Source organism: Scyliorhinus canicula, chromosome 1 (assembly GCF_902713615.1).
Source record: "Scyliorhinus canicula chromosome 1, sScyCan1.1, whole genome shotgun sequence".
NCBI lineage: Eukaryota > Metazoa > Chordata > Chondrichthyes > Carcharhiniformes > Scyliorhinidae > Scyliorhinus > Scyliorhinus canicula.
The window spans coordinates 128459621-128479213 of record NC_052146.1 but is presented as its reverse complement, the minus strand read 5'-3'; the positions used below and the strand labels follow the sequence as shown (position 1 = coordinate 128479213).

At 48.0% G+C, this 19593-nt stretch overlaps 1 protein-coding gene across 1 annotated transcript in view; it reads left to right on the top strand.

Moving 5' to 3' along the window:
* LOC119967358 (hippocalcin-like protein 1) overlaps nt 1-19593 on the top strand; it is a 187734-nt gene that overhangs the window by 113143 nt on the left and 54998 nt on the right. The window contains exon 3 of the mRNA XM_038799781.1: nt 13230-13627. Coding sequence (XP_038655709.1) covers nt 13250-13627 — 378 coding nt within the window. The 5' untranslated portion in view covers nt 13230-13249. The remainder of the gene's footprint in view (nt 1-13229; nt 13628-19593) is intronic.

Sequence of the window (19593 nt, the reverse complement as noted above, 5' to 3'; positions counted from 1 at the left end):
CTCCCCACCATGTTCCTTTCCCCTCTCTCCCCATCACCCCCCCTTCCTTTCCCATCTATTGGTACAGAGGCTGTAGTAAACCACTGTTGCAACTCTGGTATGGTAGGACCTGTACTACAGGTACGATGGTAGTCCCTGAGTATAAATATGTGTCCTCCATGCTGCAGCCATTTTGTCAGCTGCTGTGGGAGGCCACACATCTTAGAGCAATAAAGCCTCCGTTGTATCCAACTCTCGACTTTGCGCAATTGATCGTCCATCAGAGGCGAGGGTATCTCGTCTCTCCAGCGCAAAGTTTAGTGCTTGTACCATTTGTTTTTTGTTGAAATGTGTTGTGAACAGTTTTAATGATCAGAGTATTCCCCCCCCCCCCCCCCCCCCCACCCCGTACATTGTTACTGAGGTGAGGCTATCCTGTTTCTCCAACACAAAATGAGTGTTTGTACCATTTGGCCGTGTATATATTTTTTACTCTTTTAATAAAAAGATATGGATTTGAAAACATGCTTCCTGGTTCTTATTATAGAGATGCTGGGCGGGGTTATCTGATATGGGACTAAGTGTTGGTGCCATCATAAATACCAGAGCGTTTTACGATGGCGTCAATGGGCCCCAGAGCGCACCGCTGCTGCAGCCCATAAGGGGCCAGCACAGCTGCCACGAGAAGCACGGGGGAGTGGCCTGAGATCAGTGTCCGATACGCGGGCGTGTTATTAACACGGCGCCGCATCGCATTAAAATAACACGATCCTCCCACACACAGCCGACGCTGGGAAGGTGGCTGTCCGCCGTGCAGCACCAAGGTTCCGGGATAGCGACCTGGATACGCTCCTGGATGCCCTGGATTAGAGGATGGGGGCTCTGTACCCCGGACCCGGCTGCAGGACCCCACGCAACATTGTTCTGCGTTTGTGGAGGGAGGTGGGAGAGGCCGTCACCGCCAAATGGCCGACACCCAGGACAGGCAACCAGTGCTGTAAGAAGCTGCTCGACCTACTCCGGGCAGCCAGGGTGAGTACCCAACACTGTACCCCTGACACTAACCCCTCTACCCCCCCCCATACATGTGACACCCCCCCCCCCCCCCAAAGGGGCCAGTACAATCCCGCCCTGACACAAATGGGCAGTGTGCCCTATGCGCCAAGTCATAATAGACCCAACCGCTCGGCTGCATGCGTCGGATCGCCTAACACTGCTGATGTTTGTGTGACCCCCCCCCCTCCCAGGAGAAGAACGCCCCTAACTGCAGGGAGCAGGAGAAAACCGGAGGGGGTGCACCTGTATTGCACATCACTCACTGTGCATGAGCAGAGGGCAGTGGACCTCGCTGACGGACCCGAGGATCGGGAGTTTGCCGATTTGCAAGATCGGAGGCGCGTCACAAAGTAAGACACCACTGCCTCATCCCAGCCCCTCACCACACTCCCGCATCCCCGTCCGCCTGTCTAACCATACATGCTGTCTTGTGTCTTACAGGACCAGCCTCCGATGGTCCCAGCCCATCCGGCGCTCTCCGCCCCCAGCCAGTGCCAGGGCCAGTGGCCCCCAGGGACACGGGCAATGATGCGGAGGGCAGCCATCACAGTGGCCCTGCACCCAACACGAAGACCCAGGATACAGGGACGCAGGGGATGGAGATGCCGGACTTTGCCTCTGATGAGGAAACCGACTGAGACTTACTGTCATTGCTATCTCCGACAACCCCCACCTTCGCAGAGACTATCACCTCGGTTGGTCTCTTTCGTGATGAGGCTTCTGGGACACTCACTGATGAGCACCACACAGCCGTCCCGGTACAGCAGGTGGAGGTCTGAGTGGGCGTGGGTTGGATGGCCGGTGGGCAGCCCAGCCCAAGGATCCAGCTACCGTCCAGATGGGTCCCGGTTTCCTGGAATTTCCACACCCACCCAGTGACCTGATGCAGTCCCAGGGACGAGCGAAGGGGATGATGGCCGGTTTCCCGGAGTGCATCCGCGTGCAGGACTGGCGGTGTCGGGGTTGCCTTGGGGGTTGGCCCCACTCACACCGCCATCCCATGGAAAAGCCCAGGGGCCATTGGCACCCAGGGGGAGGATGAGGTGGGCAGAGCAGGGCAGCAGAAGGCCATTTGGGATGCCCAAGATGCAGCCTGGCCTATCCAGGCCAGGCCGCCCCAGGAAACGAGCACCAAAGGGGACCATAGTCGCCGGGCAGTAGTCTCAGCAGTCCACCTGCACGTCTGCTGTACCGTCCAGAGAATCACTAAGACATAGTGATAGGGCCCATAAGGCCAGAAAGTTAGACATCTAGTAAGTTGGCACGGGTGCAGGGCACAGCTTAGTTATAGGGGCCAGGGCACATGTATTAAACTTTTGTCATTAAACACACTGTAACATCGATGAAAGCAGCCTCTGTGCTCTGTCTGAAGAGTGCGAGGGTGGGGAGGAAACTGAGTGCCACTGTGGGTGGGAGGTGATGGAACGTTGAGCCCCTGTGGGTGTGACTTGCATCCACGAATGTCCATGCCACCCCGTCCCCAGCGAGACGACAGGGCCATGTATAGATATACCACATTAGAATCACACCGGCATGACCCAACGTCGTGCGGCGTCGGGACTTCGGCCCATCCGGGTGCAGCATCGTTGGGGGCCCGGGAAATCGCTCGTTGGGACACCTCTCGCAATTCTGCTGGCCGTGCAGCGCCTGCCGCAATCCCGCGGTTTTTGGGGCTTTGGAGGTTCACGAACCGGCGTCGCGGGCCGTTTCAGGGTAACAACCTATTCTCCGAGCCAGCACGGGCTTGGTAAATCACGCCCCCTATCAGAGTTTAATAAAGGTAACATCATCTGTGATCCACCCAGATGGTCTTTTTGTCTCGTGTGTTGGCTGGTGGCACTATGTCATCTGAGACAGAAAATTATGGTTTCAAGTCCCACTCCAGGACTTGGGCCAAAGTTAACCTTCCAGTGAGATTGCTGTACTGTCAGAGGTATTGTCCTTTCTGGCCCCATCTGCGCTCTCGTGTAGGTGTAAAACATTCCATTGTGTTATATTAAAGGAGTGCAAAGTAGTTCTTTCTAAGGCAGTCGTGGTCAATATTTATCAACAACAATAAGAAACATTATTATGAGATAAACAGAAATCGTTATCAAATTTTTGTTCCTGAAAGTTTGCCCTGTGCATATTGACTGCTGTTTGTTCCTTACTTTTGAAGTACAATAATCATTGTAATGTAAGAGGCATTGGCTGTAAAAAGCTTTGAGATGTGCTGTGGTCATAAAAGATGCTACACAAGGGCCAGAATTCTCCCATCCGGGAGCGTTTCCTGCTGCGCAGGATGGTGGGAAATCACAACAAATCTTCCCACCCCGACCACATTAATTATGAAACAGAGTATTTTGTGCTGTATTTGGTGGTGGACAGGCCTGCTGGTGCATAGTCCGCTGTCTTATTCGGGCGCCAGGTTCAAAAGGCGCCCAACATCACTGACCCACTATTGACAAAGTAAGTTCTGCCTCCTGAAGAGGTCTCCAGAAACGGTGGGCGGGATTCGCCCATTGGGCGGCTAAGTGCCGATGCCGGCGTAAAAACGGGTGTGTTTTACTTGGGCATCGGCGCCCATTCTGGGACCCCATTCTGCGGCCCACGCTGCGGGGTCCACACATGCATAGTTGGGTGGTCACCAACTAGCGCATGTGCAGTGGCCTTCTTCCCCGCACCAGCCCCCACACCAAATGGCGCAGGGCTACAGGAGCCAACGCGGAGGAAAGGAAGCCGGGGAACAGAGGCTGGCCCGCCAATTGGTGGGACCTGATCGCAGGCTAGGCCACTACAGAGGCCCCCCCCCGACCCTTCAACGCCGAGGTCCCGCTGGCTCAGAGGATGTTAGAACGGCGCCGGCGGGACTTGGCTTTTTGTTGGCGGCCGCTCGGCCCATCTGGGCCAGGGAATTGACGCGCCGGCCCGGGCTGGAGAGTGGTGCGCTGACCACGGCGGCCCTAGTGCACCAATTCTCCGCTCTGCAGAGAATTGCAAGCCGGCATTGGGCGGCGTGGCGCGGCCCGCCGGCGATTCTCCGACCCGGCCGGGGGAGGGGGGGGGGGTCGGAGAGTTTGGAAGATGGATCCCTTCCAGGGCACCAAATCTGGAAAGGTCTACTCGCCCTGGGAGCTTGCGCAGGTGACGGAGATACATCCTGAGTGAGTGAGACACAGCCAGAGTGGGAATTGGAACTTGGTAATTTGGGCAGTGTGGTCATTAAAGAGGTAAGTGGTGACTTCAAAACTCTTTTCAGTTAAAAGGTCAGAGTCTAGCTCAGTGTCTGATTGGCTGAAGCTACCCCCATCCTAATTGCTGAGAGGTGACTCATCTTGTTTAGCCGAGTTCTGTATGAAAGACAGACAGAAAGTGCACTCAGAAAGCTTTGCGCAGGTGAAGGAGACATGTCCTGAGTGAGTGAGTCACAGCCAGAGTGGGAATTAGAATTTGGTAATTTGGGCAGTGTGGTAATTCGGCGCGGAGTGGGAGGAGGTGCTGTTTCCCTTTTTGTTCTGTTTGCTTTGTTTGGCTTTGTAACTGGTAATCTGCAGGGAGAGATCCAGAGTGCATTCCGGGAAGCAGAGAGAAAACCAGGGATCACCCTGGGAAGGTAGGTGATATAAAATCTTACCCCCGGGTTCCAGCGGCCTTCATTTTCGGGAGAGAGAGAGATAGAGCTGGGGAGCAGCTTGGGAACAGGTAAGTGATAGACATTCTGCAATTCTGAGTGATCCGACTGGGCGGGGGGACAACTGAAAAGTGACACCACAGGAAAGCTTTGACCTGTTTGGCTGGTAGGGAATCTGCACTAAATGTAAAAATTAAACATTGTTAAACTGATTAAACATGAGCAATTAATTACTTAATTATAATTTAGAGGGGTATCTAAGCCAGAGACCGGAGAGTAACTGTATTTAGCATTTACATTTATAGTAGAAATCTAGAGCTAGGAAACAGATAGTTAACAGTAACTTTGTTTTTAAAATTTATTTTTAAATTTAATTTACCAATTAATTAAAGCAATGTCAATTAGAGGGGTGCAGTGCTCTGGCGGGCAGGTCTGGGGGGCTTCCAACGTCCCGGATGGCTTCATCTGCAGAAAGTGCATCCAACTGGAGCTCTTCACAGACCGCATGGTTCGGTTGGACCAGCAGTTGGATGCACTTAGGAGCATGAAGGTGGCGGAAAGCGTCATAGATAGCAGTTATATAAATGCGCTCACACACAAGGGGCAGGCAGTCAGTGTTGGATTCCCCAGTGGTTGTCCCCCCTCTCGAACAGGTATACCCCTTTGGATACTGTCGGGGGGAATAGCCTATCAGGGGACAACAGCAGCAGCCAGAGCAGTGGCACCACGGCTGGCTCTGATGTTCAGAAGGGAGGGTCAAAGCGTAGAAGAGCAATACTCATAGGGGACTCTATAGTCAGGGGCACAGATAGGCACTTCTGTGGACATGAAAGAGACTCCAGGATGGTATGTTGTCAGGGTCCAGGATATCTCAGAACGGGTAGCGGGCATCCTGAAGGGGGAAGGCAAACAGACTGAGGTTGTGGTATATATTGGTACTAATGACATAGGCAGGAAGGGGGATGAGGTCCGGCAGCAGGAGTTCAGGGAGCTCAGCAGAAAGTTAAGACAGGGCCTCAAGGGTTGTAATCTCAAGATTACTTACTGTGTCACGTGCCAGTGTGGCTAGAAATAAGAAGATAGATCAGCTAAACACGTGGCTAAACAGCTGGTGTAGGAGGGAGGGTTTCAGTTATCTGAACCACTGGGAGCTCTTCAGGGATAGGTGTGACCTGTATAAGAAGGACAGGTTGCATCTAAACTGGAGAGGCATAAATATCCTGGCCGAGAGGTTTGCTAGTGTCACACGGGAGGGTTTAAACTAGTATGGCAGGGGGGTGGGTACCGGAGCAATAGGTCAGAAGGTGAAAACATTGAGGGAAAACTAGGAAATAGGGCCAGTATGGCTCTGAGGAAGAGCAGACAGGGAGATGTTACTGAAAACAGCGGGACTGGTGGCCTGAAGTGCATATGTTTTAATGCAAGAAGTATAACAGGTAAGGCAGATAGTACTTGGAATTATGATGATGTTGCCATTACAGAAACCTGGTTGAGGGAAGGACAGGATTGGCAGTTTAACATTCCAGGATTTAGATATTTCAGATGGGATAGAGGGAGATGTAAAAGGGGTGGAGGAGTTGCGCTACTGGTTATGGAGAATATCACAGCTGTACTGTGGGAGGAAACCTCAGAGGGCAGAGAGGCTATATGGGTAGAGATCAGGAATAAGAAGGGTGCAGTCACAATGTTGGGGGTTTACTACAGGCCTCCCAACAGCCAGCAGGAGATAGAGGAGCAGATAGGTAGACAGATTTTGGAAAGGAATAAAAGCAATAGGTTGTTGTGATGGGAGACCTTAACTTCCCCAATATTGACTGGGACTCACTTAGTGCTAGGGGCTTGGACAGAGCATCCAGGAGGGCTTCTGAAAACAAAATGTAGACAGTCCAACTAGGGAAGGAGCTGTACTGGACCTGGCATTGGGGAATGAGCCCGGCCAGGTGGTAGAAGTTTCAGCAGGGGTGCATTTCGGGAACAGCGACCACAATTCAGTAAGTTTTAAAGTGTTGGTGGACAAGGATAAGAGTGGTCCTTGGGAGCCAGAGTAAATGGGTGAGGTACTAAATGAGTCTGGAGAAGGGTGTGTAGATAGCCCGGGTCACGTTGAGATGCAAAAAGACGAGGTGTTGGGCTTCTTAAAAAATATTAAGGTGGATAAGTCCCCAGGGCCTGATAGGATCTACCCCAGAATACTGAAGGAGGCAAGAGAGGAAATTGCTAAGGCCTTGACAGAAATCTTTGGATCCTCACAGTCTTTAGGTGATGTCCCGGAGGAATGGAGAATAGCCAATGTTGTTCCTTTGTTTAAGAAGGGTAGCAAGGATAATCCAGGGAACCACAGGCCGGTGAGCCTTACGTCAGTGGTAGGGAAATTACTGAAGAGAATTCTTCGAGACCGGATCTACTCCCATTTGAAAGCAAGTGGTTGTATTAGTGAGAGGCAGCATGGTTTTGTGAAGGGGAGGTCGTGTCTCACTAACTTGATAGAGTTTTTCGAGGAGGTCACAAAGATGATTGATGAAGGTAGGGCAGTCGATGTTGTCTATATGGACTTTAGTAAGGCCTTTGACAAGGTCCCTCATGGCAGACTGGTACAAAAGGTGAAGTCACACGGGATGGGGTGAGCTGGCAAGGTGGATACAGAACTGGCTAGGTCATAGAAGGCAGAGAGTAGCAATGGAAGGGTGCTTTTCTAACTGAAGGGCTGTGACTAGTGGTGTTCTGCAGAGATCAGTGCTGGGACCTTTGCTGTTCGTAGTATATATAAATGGTTTGGAGGAAAATGTAACTGGTCTGATTAGTAAGTTTGCGGACGACACAAAGGTTGGTGGAATTGCGGATAGTGATGAGGACTGTCAGAGGATACAGCAGGATTTAGATCGTTTGGAGACTTGGGCGGCAAGATGGCAGATGGCGTTTAATCCGAATAAATGTGAGGTAATGCATTTTGGAAGGTCTAATGCAGGTAGGGAATATACAGTGAATGGTAGAACCCTCAAGAGTATTGACAGTCAGAAAGATCTAGGTGTACAGGTTCACAGGTCACTGAAAGGGGCAACACAGGTGGAGAAGGTAGTCAAGAAGGCATATGACATGACTTGACAATTTTTATACTCAATGCCCCAGCCAATGAAGGCAAGCATGTTGCAGCTGTAAAGAGCCTTAGTTAGGCCACACTTGGAGTATAGTGTTCAATTCTGGTCGCTACACTACCAGAAGAATATGGAGGCATTAGAGAGGGTGCAGAAGAGATTTACCAGGCTGTTGCCTGGTATGAAGGGCATAAGCTATGAGGAGAGGTTGAATAAACTTGGTTTGTTCTCACTGGAACGAAGGGGGTTGCGGGGTGACCTGATAGAGGTCTACAAAATTAGGAGGGGCATAAACAGGGTGGATAGTCAAGAGACTTTTTCCCAGTGTAGAGGGGTCAATTACTAGGGGGTATAGGTTTAAGGTGTGAGGGCAATGTTTAGAGGAGATGTACGAGGCAAGTTTTTTTACACAGAGAGTAGTGGGTGCCTGGAATTCGCTTCCGGAGGAGGTGGTGGAAGCAGGGACGATAGTGACGTTTAAGGGGCATCTTCACAAATAAATGAATAGGATGGGAATAGAGGGATACGGACCTCGGAAGTGTAGAAGATTTTAGGTTAGACGGGCAGCATGGTCGGCACAGGCTTGGAGGGCTGAACGGCCTGTTCCTGTACTGTACTTTTCTTTGTTCTTTGTACCTGCACATCCTCCCCAACCCACTGCTGATGGGCGCAAACTTGTTTCGTGCAGTGAGTTTTCCTGCTGGCAGCCTGGTTGGTCGGGACTTCACCTTCACCCCATTAGCGGGAAGCAACTGAGGCCTCACTCCAACCTCCAGCGGGTTTCCTGATCTGCCATGGTGGGCACCAGCAGAAGATCCCATTGTATTCATGCTGGCGTTAAAAAACGATTTTTCGACCTGCCGCTGAATTCTTCCCTCTACCCCTCCTCTGAGCCCGCCATTGAATCTACTGCGGGGGCTTGGTAGAATTCTGTCTACATTATTTCAACCTTGTCTCTTTGAAACCGTTGCTAAATATTATCCAGGATGGGAAATTTACTTTGTGCTTTTTGTGTAAACTTAATTTGATAAATGAAATATGAAATACATACTATAGGCGGAATCTTCCGGTAATTTGTCGAGTGAACTGTCGGATTCAGCAGGAGAACCAGTGTATTGCTCTCCAGCTGCACAGTTGAATGTTTCTCTCCGGATTCCGCCATTTTTGCCCGAAAGTGAATGCTGGCTGAAAATTCGTACCTCGCTGTATATAATCCTCACAAGCTGCATGAAGAAATTTGCTTTGTATCTTTGTTACAACAAAGTGACATAAAATTCTATCAAACCTCACTATTGTGCCACTTGACCGTGAAACTAACTAAACCGATGCTCAGCTGGCTCCTCTCTGTTATATGACACTTTGTGGTAATATGTTGTTGTTCTTTGCTTTGTGATCCAGAATGATCGGATGCATTGATGATAAAGAAACCACCAATCTTGAGATTGAAGCAAAACTAATTTATTGAAGAATTATTAAATTAAATAGAGTTCGCACACACTACAGAACTGTAACTATTAATATAGTAATCTATAATCTAATAGCTAATGATGAATTTGTGATACTTCTCTCTAATCTAACCTACTCCCTGAGCTGTGATCAATACTTCTCTCTGCTGACATTCACCACCTTCCACTCAAGATTCCCTGAGGTCTGATATTTATTCTGGGAACTGATGATGCCCTCTTTTGAATGACTCGGAGATGTAATAATTAACCCTTCACTGGAATACCTAAATACATATCATTGCACTCTTACTTCCCGGAGAAAAGAATATTTGCCAAGTAACATGTTTCTTCGTGCTGCTTTGTGACTCGTACAGGAAAATGGGACTCTTATTCTGAAATGAGACACTGGCCCAAAAATTTTAAACATGACTGATTCACCATTGGAAAAGAGACTTATTAAAATATGGTAATAATATGTAACAGTTCGCATTGATGAATTTAAAATAGCAACTTTGTGGTACAGTGCCATTAAACGCTAATAGCACAAAAAGCCAATGGCAATTTTTTAAAATCTAAAATTACACCCTGGGATTCGTGTGTGTTGCAGTGGGACTTCACAAAGCACATATTTTTGATGCAAAGCGTAATTTTGGGATCGGAATGTCAGTAAGCAAAGTGTAACTTGATTGAGCATTTGTTGCAATGATTTTTCAAATCTTGGGCCGTGCACTGTAACATGGAGTTTTCTGAGCCAGTGAGCAACTTTAATGAAGTGTTAACCAAATTCCTTGCAGATTGTAACTCTCCAGATGCATGTGGTATTTGTTGGGCTACTTACTATGTGGTGTGATAAAGACGGTTGGCTCCAGGAAGTGAACTTTAGCTTTAACTGAGTATTCAAATTATAGTAGTCTATGGGCATGAAGTGATAAAGCTCGGCTGATCTCCTTGGTAAATCTCCTTATAATTGTGAGAGATAAATAAGCGGTAAGCAGAGCATTGTAATCAATAGTATGCAAACCAATTGCATGTACCGTTGATGCAATGCATCTTAACCTTCTAATCTCTACTGAACAGGGACCTAAACCAATTTATCCCAATTGTTCCCTAATGACAACTTGGTAATCCATGCTTTAATTTGTTTTATGAATAAGGAGCAAATCCATTGGTTTAGTCTATTATGATTTTCCTGTGTGTGTGTGTGTGTGTGTGTGTGTTTATTGTATTTGTGTGAATGTGTATTGTGCAGAAGGGGATCGGTGTTTGTGCTATACAGTTATTTTGATCCATACATCCTACAATTGGAGACGAAAGTCCCAATAGTAAGGAATCCACAAATGTAATTTGTGCAAGCAAACACCGATTTAAACCCCATTAAGATGTATTCAGTTGGGGGAATATAGGTGCAGTTTTTAACAAATGAGCTAAAATGAAGGCGCTGGAGATTCAATTCCACAGCAGAATCTCATTATTCATCATGAAAAAGAAAGCTAGCCAACTGTCTCTTCAGAGATAATACAAATTGACAGATATTCGAAAGCACTCAGGCCAGAGTCAAATCAAAATCAAGCTGCCTTGTTCGTCCACCGAAATACTGCCTGGGGCTTAATCACTAGGCTTTATGAAAAGAAAGAGGAGGCACGCCAAATTGACATACACTTTTTATGCTGCCCTGGGATTTCCAGGGATTTCTTGACAAAGTGGACTGAGTCTGATGCCAGGAAGAAGCAAAGGATGAGAGAAGCCAGCGGACTGAGTCAAGAGGGTGAATTTCAGCTCTCTTGCACTTAGTCATCCAGTACAGAAGGGGCCCTTCTTCCCATTGCATCAGCACCAACAAAACTACACTAAATCCACACGAATACACTTTCCAGCACTTGGACTATAGCACATTCTGACATTTGAAGTGCTCCTCTCTTTGGGTACTTGGACACTATAATATTGTTGGGTCTGAGGGTTTCAGTAAGGCAAGGGAGACATAAGTGGAACTGTCTTTCGCAGGCTCTCCTACATGCCCTGGGCCTGAAAGCCTTTGAGACGCTGTAGTCCAAACATTTTTTCCTTCTCAACCCAAATGTGACCACACGGTGCAGATGACCTGATCGCCAAACTTGCCACTCATGTAGTCTGGGTAGGCTCAGTACACCTGGAACAGACTTCACCAATCTACGAAGATAAAAGCAAATTACTGTGGATGCTGGAATCTGAAACAGAAAATACCGGACAATCTCAGCAGGTCTGACAGCATCTGTGGAAAGAAAAGGAAGCTAATGTTTCGAGTCTCGATGACTCTTTGTCAAAGCTCGAGAGAACTAGACATGAGGTCAAGCTTTATATTGTTGGGGCGGGGAGGGGCATGGAGTGGTGAGGCAGGCTTGGCAGCCAGCGATAGGTGGAGATTGACAAAGATGTCAAGGACAGAAGGCAAAAGGAATGTAAATGGGGGTGATTAAGACAATGGAGGGTGCTGATAGTGGTACATAGAGATTAGAATGTATAAATGGCAGAACAACGGTGAGCAATGTGTCAAAGGGCAACTAGGAACAGATGGCCCAAGTGGAGTGGGGGGAGGGGTCACAATGGTAAGGGGAAAATCAGATCAATGGAAGAAATGAAAATAAATTGATAGAAATAAAAAAGGGGGTGAAGGTGGAGGAGAGAGTTCACAGTCTGAAGTTAAACTCTATGTTAAGTCCGGAAGGCTGTAATGTGCCTAATTAGAAGATGAGGTGCTGTTCCTGCAGTTTGTGCTGGGCTTCACTGGAACATTGCAGCAGGCCAAGGATGGAGATGTGCATGTGAGAACAGGATGAACAGGATGGTGAATTGAAATGGCAAGTGATGGAAAGGTCTGGGTCCTGCTTGTGGACGGACCGGAGCTGTTTTGCAAAACGGTTCACCACAATCGAGAACTAAGGGGCACAATTTCAAAATGGGGGTTTCCAAAGATGGATATTAGAAGGAATGTCTTCTCGGGACCATTGGTGCTTGAAATTCTCTGCCACAGTTTGCAGTGGAGGTTGCATAGCCAGTTGTCGAAGTCCAAACTGATAACTCTATGTGGGAAACCAAGAATCTGGCACCTAATTGATCAGGGTAAACCGCTTTTACCTCAGCCAATCAGATTGAAGGACTGAGAAATAAACCACTAAGAATGAATCACCCATTCTAATTTCCATTTCCATGTCAGATCAGGTACAAGAAGAGAAATTGAGAGGGGGTGAAATATTTGATTAAAATAGCGAGTTTTAAAAAACAAAGGAAAAGTATTTTAAAAATGTAGACATTTGACACTGATCTCCAGCACCAATTAAAACCTGAAAGAAAAACTGCACTTTTCTAATAGTTCATTTTTACTGCAGGAGTGTTTGATTTGGCAATGATCAATGCTTTGCTTCATCAAAAGAGTACTTGGATTTTAAATGACAAGTGTCTTTCTGTATTGCATTTAAACTGGTCTCCCACACTAATGCAACAACGTTATGCCTTTCAATGCATTCAATAGTGAGCCAGACTCAATGCAATTTTATGAAGTTTGACTCCTGGATGCCCTGATTTAACCTTGTCCCTTACCTTAAGTTGCTGTATCATTTGTGCATAAATAACAAGCGTCATTGGTCCTGACTATTATATTGACAGTAAATTCTGGGCCTATAACCTCTTATCCTGCTGAGTGAAGTACAGTGTCTGGAAAATCAAATTAAAACATCTCATTGCATTTCTGCATTATGCAAAATTAAGCCTGAACCACGCACAAAGTTGCTTAATCAAAAGACATGCTCAAGCCTCCACCTTTTGTATTAAAGTATGTATTTTAAATTGCAGATGCATTCAGTGTTTACAGGTTTCACAGGATTAGTGGCTCAGCCATGAGTAATTCCAGCTTAAACATTCCATTCCTTGCTGTCTAAATAAGCAGCAGCTTGCTATACACATCAGTTGTACCAGACACTTGAGGTCAAAATGTTCACTAAACAGCAACAGACCAACGCACCTCTGTAAAACTGAGTTAACTAAATTTGTTTCCTTTTTCTCCTTCCTAACTAGGTGCAATCGCCAAAGCCAGGATGGGTAAGCAGAATAGCAAACTGCGCCCCGAGGTCCTTCAGGATCTTCGAGCGAACACCGAATTCACCGACCATGAGCTCCAGGAATGGTACAAAGGTTTCCTGAAAGACTGCCCAAGTGGAAATCTGACTGTTGATGAATTTAAGAAAATATATGCAAATTTCTTCCCCTATGGCGATGCCTCCAAGTTTGCCGAGCATGTGTTCCGCACCTTTGACACCAATGCCGATAGCACGATTGATTTTCGAGAATTTATCATTGCGCTGAGTGTCACATCCCGTGGCAAACTGGAGCAGAAGTTGAAGTGGGCATTCAGCATGTATGACCTGGATGGGAATGGGTACATCAGTCGAGATGAAATGCTAGAAATTGTACAGGTAGGGTTCCTACTTATCCAATTCTGCAAAGGCTAATTCAGAGATACAGGTGTTTGAAAGCCTCACAGATAATTAATTGGAAAATCATTGTGTAGTTCTCTTCAGCTTTTTCCTTTCAATCTTCTGGAAAGGTTTGATGCACAAGGCTGTGCTAATTTTCCATTATTCCTTAATGAAGAGGGATACTAACTGTACGTAAATCTCAGCCATTATTTCAGTTTGTAGATTTGCATTTGTATAAGATTTTTCTTTTTTTCTTTCTAGCACCCCCCCCCCCCCAAAATCTCTAAAGCGTCAGAATTGTAAAAAAAATATTTCTATTTTAACAGAATCCTGTATGTGTGCAACAATACTCTAATGTCGCTCTTTCACTTTCCGACCAGGCTGTGGGAACAGACTTTGTGATCACGCTGGGCTCTGTTTTTCATTCATATTTGATAATTACTGTACCTTGTCACAAATGTGTCATGAGGTGTTCAATGCACTGCCCCTTTGACATTATGTTGATATTACGTTAATAGAAGTACAAATATATACACAATCCAATAAGTATTTATATATGTTTAATGCATTAATTGTGTCCTCCTCAATGCGAATGGGAAAGGGCGAGGAGTAGGCCAAGATGGTGTTTTTACGGAGGGTCGGTGCCAGGCCCCTGATGGGCCGAAATGCCTCCTTCTGCCCTGTAGGAATTCAAAGGATTCTCAGCCACTGCCAATATCAAGCATGAACAACGTGGTAGACTGTACAAGAGTTTAAGGGGGTTTGGGGGGGGGGGGGGGGGGGGAGGGGGGGAAAAGGAGGAGGAGACTTCAGTCCTTTCCCAGATGATTGCTGATCCCACCTGGAATAAGGGTGAGGCTGTCCAAACATCAATGACTTTACAGCAGCTTACTTGCCATTTGCAGCTCTTTGGTGGTATGAGGACATGCATTCTGACAGTTCAATTACTAGCAAACCTGTTGCTGCAGGTGAATGATACTTCAAAAGTTTGGAAACGACTAGTTGTGTCACATAATGTACCTGGGCGCACAATATACAGGAATAGTATATGACTCACCAAATGTGTGATGATAAATATCTCCAAAATGAGCATGACTGCGAATATTGAGAGTATATGGATTAACAACAACAGTTGCATGTATATGGCAGCCTTCATGCAGTAACAACACCCCTGACACTTCAGGAGCAATACATAAGGCATACATCTGACACTGGGCCACATGTTGGGGCAGAATGTCCAGTCAAAAGAGTTTTAAGGAACATTTTAAATGAGGAAAAAGGCAGAATGGTGTTGGAGTGGTATTTCAGAGTTTAAGGACATTGGTGATTGTCCTTTTAAGGTCAACGCAGCAAAAGAGGATCATCTGGCTTGGGGGACGAATTGGGATGAGAGAGAGTAATTATCCAAGGGGTGGAGTCCTCCCTTTGGGCAGAAGACATCTAGAAGACATGAAGGGATTAGGGCAGCCAGGGAGCTCTAGGCCTCTACTGTTTTTCTTATTAATATATACTTTTTGTGCATCATCACATTTGCTGATGAGGATGGGATGGAAAATAATGCACAGTCTGTGGTCCAACACCTGTGAGTATCCTGTTTTAGTCAAAGTCTGAAGACAAAAATACTCGCCCGCATACTTATGTTTGAGCGAATAGATTTGAATGTTGACAGATTGCAAGACCCCGAGGGACAGATGCACAGTAGGCCTGGATTGGCTGGTGCAGTCGCAGGTTTAGAAATACCTTTTTAAAAAGGAGAAAAAGCCGTCAAAACGAAGAGCTATGACTTTGTTTCTCTTCAACTCAAAGAGTTGTTGCAGATTTTTTTAAAACAGGAGCGAGCAAACCGACCGGGGGTTTTCAGTAGAGAAGAGGAAATGCCCCAGGGAGTTGCAGTGAGTTCTCCAGAAGCACAGGAAACTGAAGAGGCTGAGATTGATGGACTCCCGATCGCAGCAGAGCCAGCAGGGCTTCCATGGCAGCATTCCTTGCACTGGGGGACTTCAACAAAGTTTTGGGAGAAGAAGTTCTCAACCTGCTTTTATTTTTTAAAAAGTTTTAAAAGCTGCCCCTTGGACCTTGAGGAACACTCTCATCAAAAGCAGAGGGAAAATGGACACGCCATGCGGCCAGGAAAAGTAAAATAAAAGCTGCCGGAAGGGGCAGCATGGTAGCATAGTGGTTAGCATCAATGCTTCACAGCTCCAGGGTCCCAGGTTTGGTTCCCGGCTGGGTCACTGTCTGTGCGGAGTCTGCACGTCCTCCCCGTGTGTGCGTAGGTTTCCTCCGGGTGCTCCGGTTTCCTCCCACAGTCCAAAGATGTGCGGGGTTAGGTGGATTGGCCATGCTAAATTGCCCGTAGTGTCCTAAAAAGTAAGGTTAAGGGGGAGTTGTTGGGTTACGGGTATAGGGTAGATACGTGAGTTTGAGTAGGGTGATCATTGCTCGGCACAACATCGAGGGCTGAAGGGCCTGTTCTGTGCTGTACTGTTCTAAAACTTCTAAAACTTCTAATCACTTGAGAGATTTCCAGTAGTAAAAAGGAGATGTTTTGGAGGTTTAGAAGTGAAGCGCCGTACAGTTAGATTAGAGCAGGGGTTAGGTGATAGGATGGTGTTGCTAGCGGGGGGGGGAGGGGGGGCAGTCGTTCTGCTGACGATGGAAACTGGGCATGGCAACAGTGAGGAGGTCATGGGTGGAGCCGGTCAGGAGGCAGGCCAGATGAAGCGCGACCCATGGCTGGGGGGCTGGCCAAGGAAAGGGGATGGCTGATCGGTAAAGGAGGGGGTGGGTGGCGAAGTGCCCCCCAACCAGGCTGATCACCTGGAATGTTAGAGGATTAAACGGGCCAGTTAAGAGGGCGTGGCGTATGTTTGCGCATCTGCGGGTTCTGAAGGCGGATGTAGACATGCTGAAGGAGACTCTCCTGAAAGTGGCAGACCAGGTTAGGTTAAGGAAGGGCTGTGTCAGTCAGGTCTTTCATCCGGGGCTTGATTCTAAGACGAGGGGGGTTGCGATCCTGATTAATAAAAGGGTACAATTTGAGGCGGAGGGCACAATCGTGGATGGGGTGGCAGGTTCGTTATGGTGAGGGGTAAGCTCGAAGGGGTGAGAGTAGTCCTGGTCAGTGTGTATGCCCCTAATTGGGACGATGTGGATTTTATTAGGAGGATGCTGGGGAAGATCCCCGACTTGGACTCGCGTAAGCTGATCATGGGCGGGGACTTTAATACAGTCCTGGACCCAAGCCTGGACCGGTCATGTACAGAAACAGGCAGGTTGCCAGCGATGGCAAAGGAACTGAGAGGGTTCATGGAGCAAACGGGGGGAGCAGATCTGTGGTGATTTAGCCGGCCGACAGCGAGGGAGTTTTCGTACTACTCCCACGTCCACAAGGTGTATTCCCAAATTGACTACCTTGTGGTGAGTAGGGACCTGCTGGCCAGAATGGTGGGGGCAGAATACTCGGCAATTGCCATATCGGACCATGCTCCGCACTGGGTAGACCTGCAGTTTTGTAAGGACAGCTTTCAATGCCCACCATGGAGACTGGAAGTTGGATTACTCACGGACGAGGCGGTGTGTGAGAGGCTGAGGAAATGCATGCAGAATTACCAGCAGGTGAACAATACTGGAGAAGTCTCGGCAGCGGTGCTCTGGGAGGTGCTGAAGACAATGGTGAGAGGGGAGCTGATTTCAATCCGGGCGTACAGGGACAAGACAGACAGGGCAGAGACTGACTGACTGATTAAGGAAATTCTATGGACGGACAGGAGTTACGTGGAATCCCCGAGGCCAGAGTTACTCAGGCTGCAGGCCGAATTTATGGTGCTGACTACAGGCAAGGCTGTAGAGCAGCTTAGAAAGGTAAAATGTGCGATTTATGAGCATGGGGAGAAGGCCAGTAGAATGCTTGCGCAACAACTAAGGAAGAGGGAAGCGGCTAGGGAAATGGGGAAGGTTAGTAGATGGGGAGGGTAATATAGTGGGTGATCCGGCAGGCTGAACAAGGTATTTCTGGACTTTTATAGGAAGCTGTACACTTTGCAACCCCCCCCCCCCCCCCCCCCCCCCCGGGGGACCAGGTTGGGGGGGGGGGGGGGGGTGCGAATGAGGTGATTCCTGGAAGAACTGACCTTCCCAAGAGTGGGGAGGGGTTTGGTGGACGGACTGGGGGCCCTGGTCAGGATCGAAGAGGTAGGTATTGCGGGGCCTGAAGGTCATGCAGTCGAGTAAAGCCCCGGGTCCGTCCAGGTATCCGGTGGAGTTTTACAAAAAATTTGTTGGGAGAGTGGGGCCTGTGCTGGTCAGGGTCTTTAACGAGGCAAGAGACAGAGGGAGTTTACCCCCGCGATATCGCAGGCTACCATCTCGCTTATTCTGAAACGGGATAATGACCGGAGACCTGTGGGTCATACTCTTTGGTCAACGTAGACGCCAAGTTACTGGCCAAGACCTTGGCGACCAGAATTGAGGACTGTGTACCGGATGTAATTGTGGGGGACCAAACGGGGTTTCTAAAAGGGAGGCAGCTGGTGGCCAACCTAAGAAGGATGCTCAGCGTGATTATGATGCCCCCGGAGAGTAGGGAGGTAGAGATAGTGGTAGCCATGGATGCTGTAAAGGCTTTTAACCGGGTCGAGTGGGATTATCTGTGCGAGGTACTAGGACGGTTCGGGGCGGGGTTCATCGACTGGGTTAGGCTGTTATATCAGGCCCCGGAGGCGAGTGTAAGGACGAACAGGACGACATCGGACTACTTTAGACTGCACCGTAGGACAAAATCAGGGCTGCCCTCTCTCCCCTCTGCTGCTTGTGCTGGTCATAGAGCCACTGGCAATTGCACCACTGGCAATTGCACTGAGAGCTTCTAGAGGCTGGAAAGGGCTGGTCCGGGGGGTAGCGAATGGAACATAGAGTCTCGTTATACGCAAACGGTCTGCTGTTATGTATATATATCGGAACCAATGGTGGGGATGGACGGTATTATGGAATCCTGAGGGAATTTGGCCGGTTCTCAGGATATAAATTGAACATGGCTAAGATTGTGAAAGAACTGCCAAGACATAGAGCTTGATATAACTGGCACTGCCAGGCTGAATACCACCCTTCCCAAAGGGAATGCCCCTGGGAGACCCCCATGAGTGCCGTTCCGTCTGACCCCGTTTGTGGAGACCATACTGAAAGGCACTCACCCGAGGTCTCCAAGGCGAAGGAGACTGCTCCCGGTGCCTTGGGGAAACTGCATATTAGAGTGAGGCTAGATGTCTCGCTCTAATATGCAGATTTGCCAAAAGATGATCCCGCCCATAATTGGCAGAATTTACATCGCAACGTCTCGCGAGATCAGGTTAGATCTTGCGAAGCGTTGCGAGCTGGGTAGATCACGGGAACGGGGTCTCCTGGCCGCATTGGACTTTTCAGGCGCAGCATGGCCATTCGATTGCACCCACAAAGTTGTATTGTGATGATGTGTGTCTGCATGCATTATAATGTAAATGCTCGGCAGAACAAGGGTGAACGTGGGACTCGCGAGTGGCACCGCCCACTGAGTGATGTATGCAGTCACATGGCCAGAGAACAGTCTAGGACAGAACTCCGTAAGCAGCAAGCCTGCATCAAATAGCTCCATTCAAGACTATATTTGAAACTGCAGATAGTTAAAGGCCACCAGCAAAAGTGTTTATGTTTAAACGCACTAGCATCAAGATCTCATCAATGAGCCATCACCATTGCAACAATAAAAATAAACATATTATGTACAGAATATGACATGGTGTCAAAATCTGAAACTTCGGTAGTGGATCAAGTTAGATCCCTGGAAATATTGTCTCTGAGACTAGACTCCTGCTGCACCTAGTCAACATGGAAGGACTGATCATTAGTAAATATGTGGATCATTTGAGGAGTAGAATGACGCTCCAGAAGTCGGTGTTGCAATCAAATTTGTTTTTAAATCTGTAAGT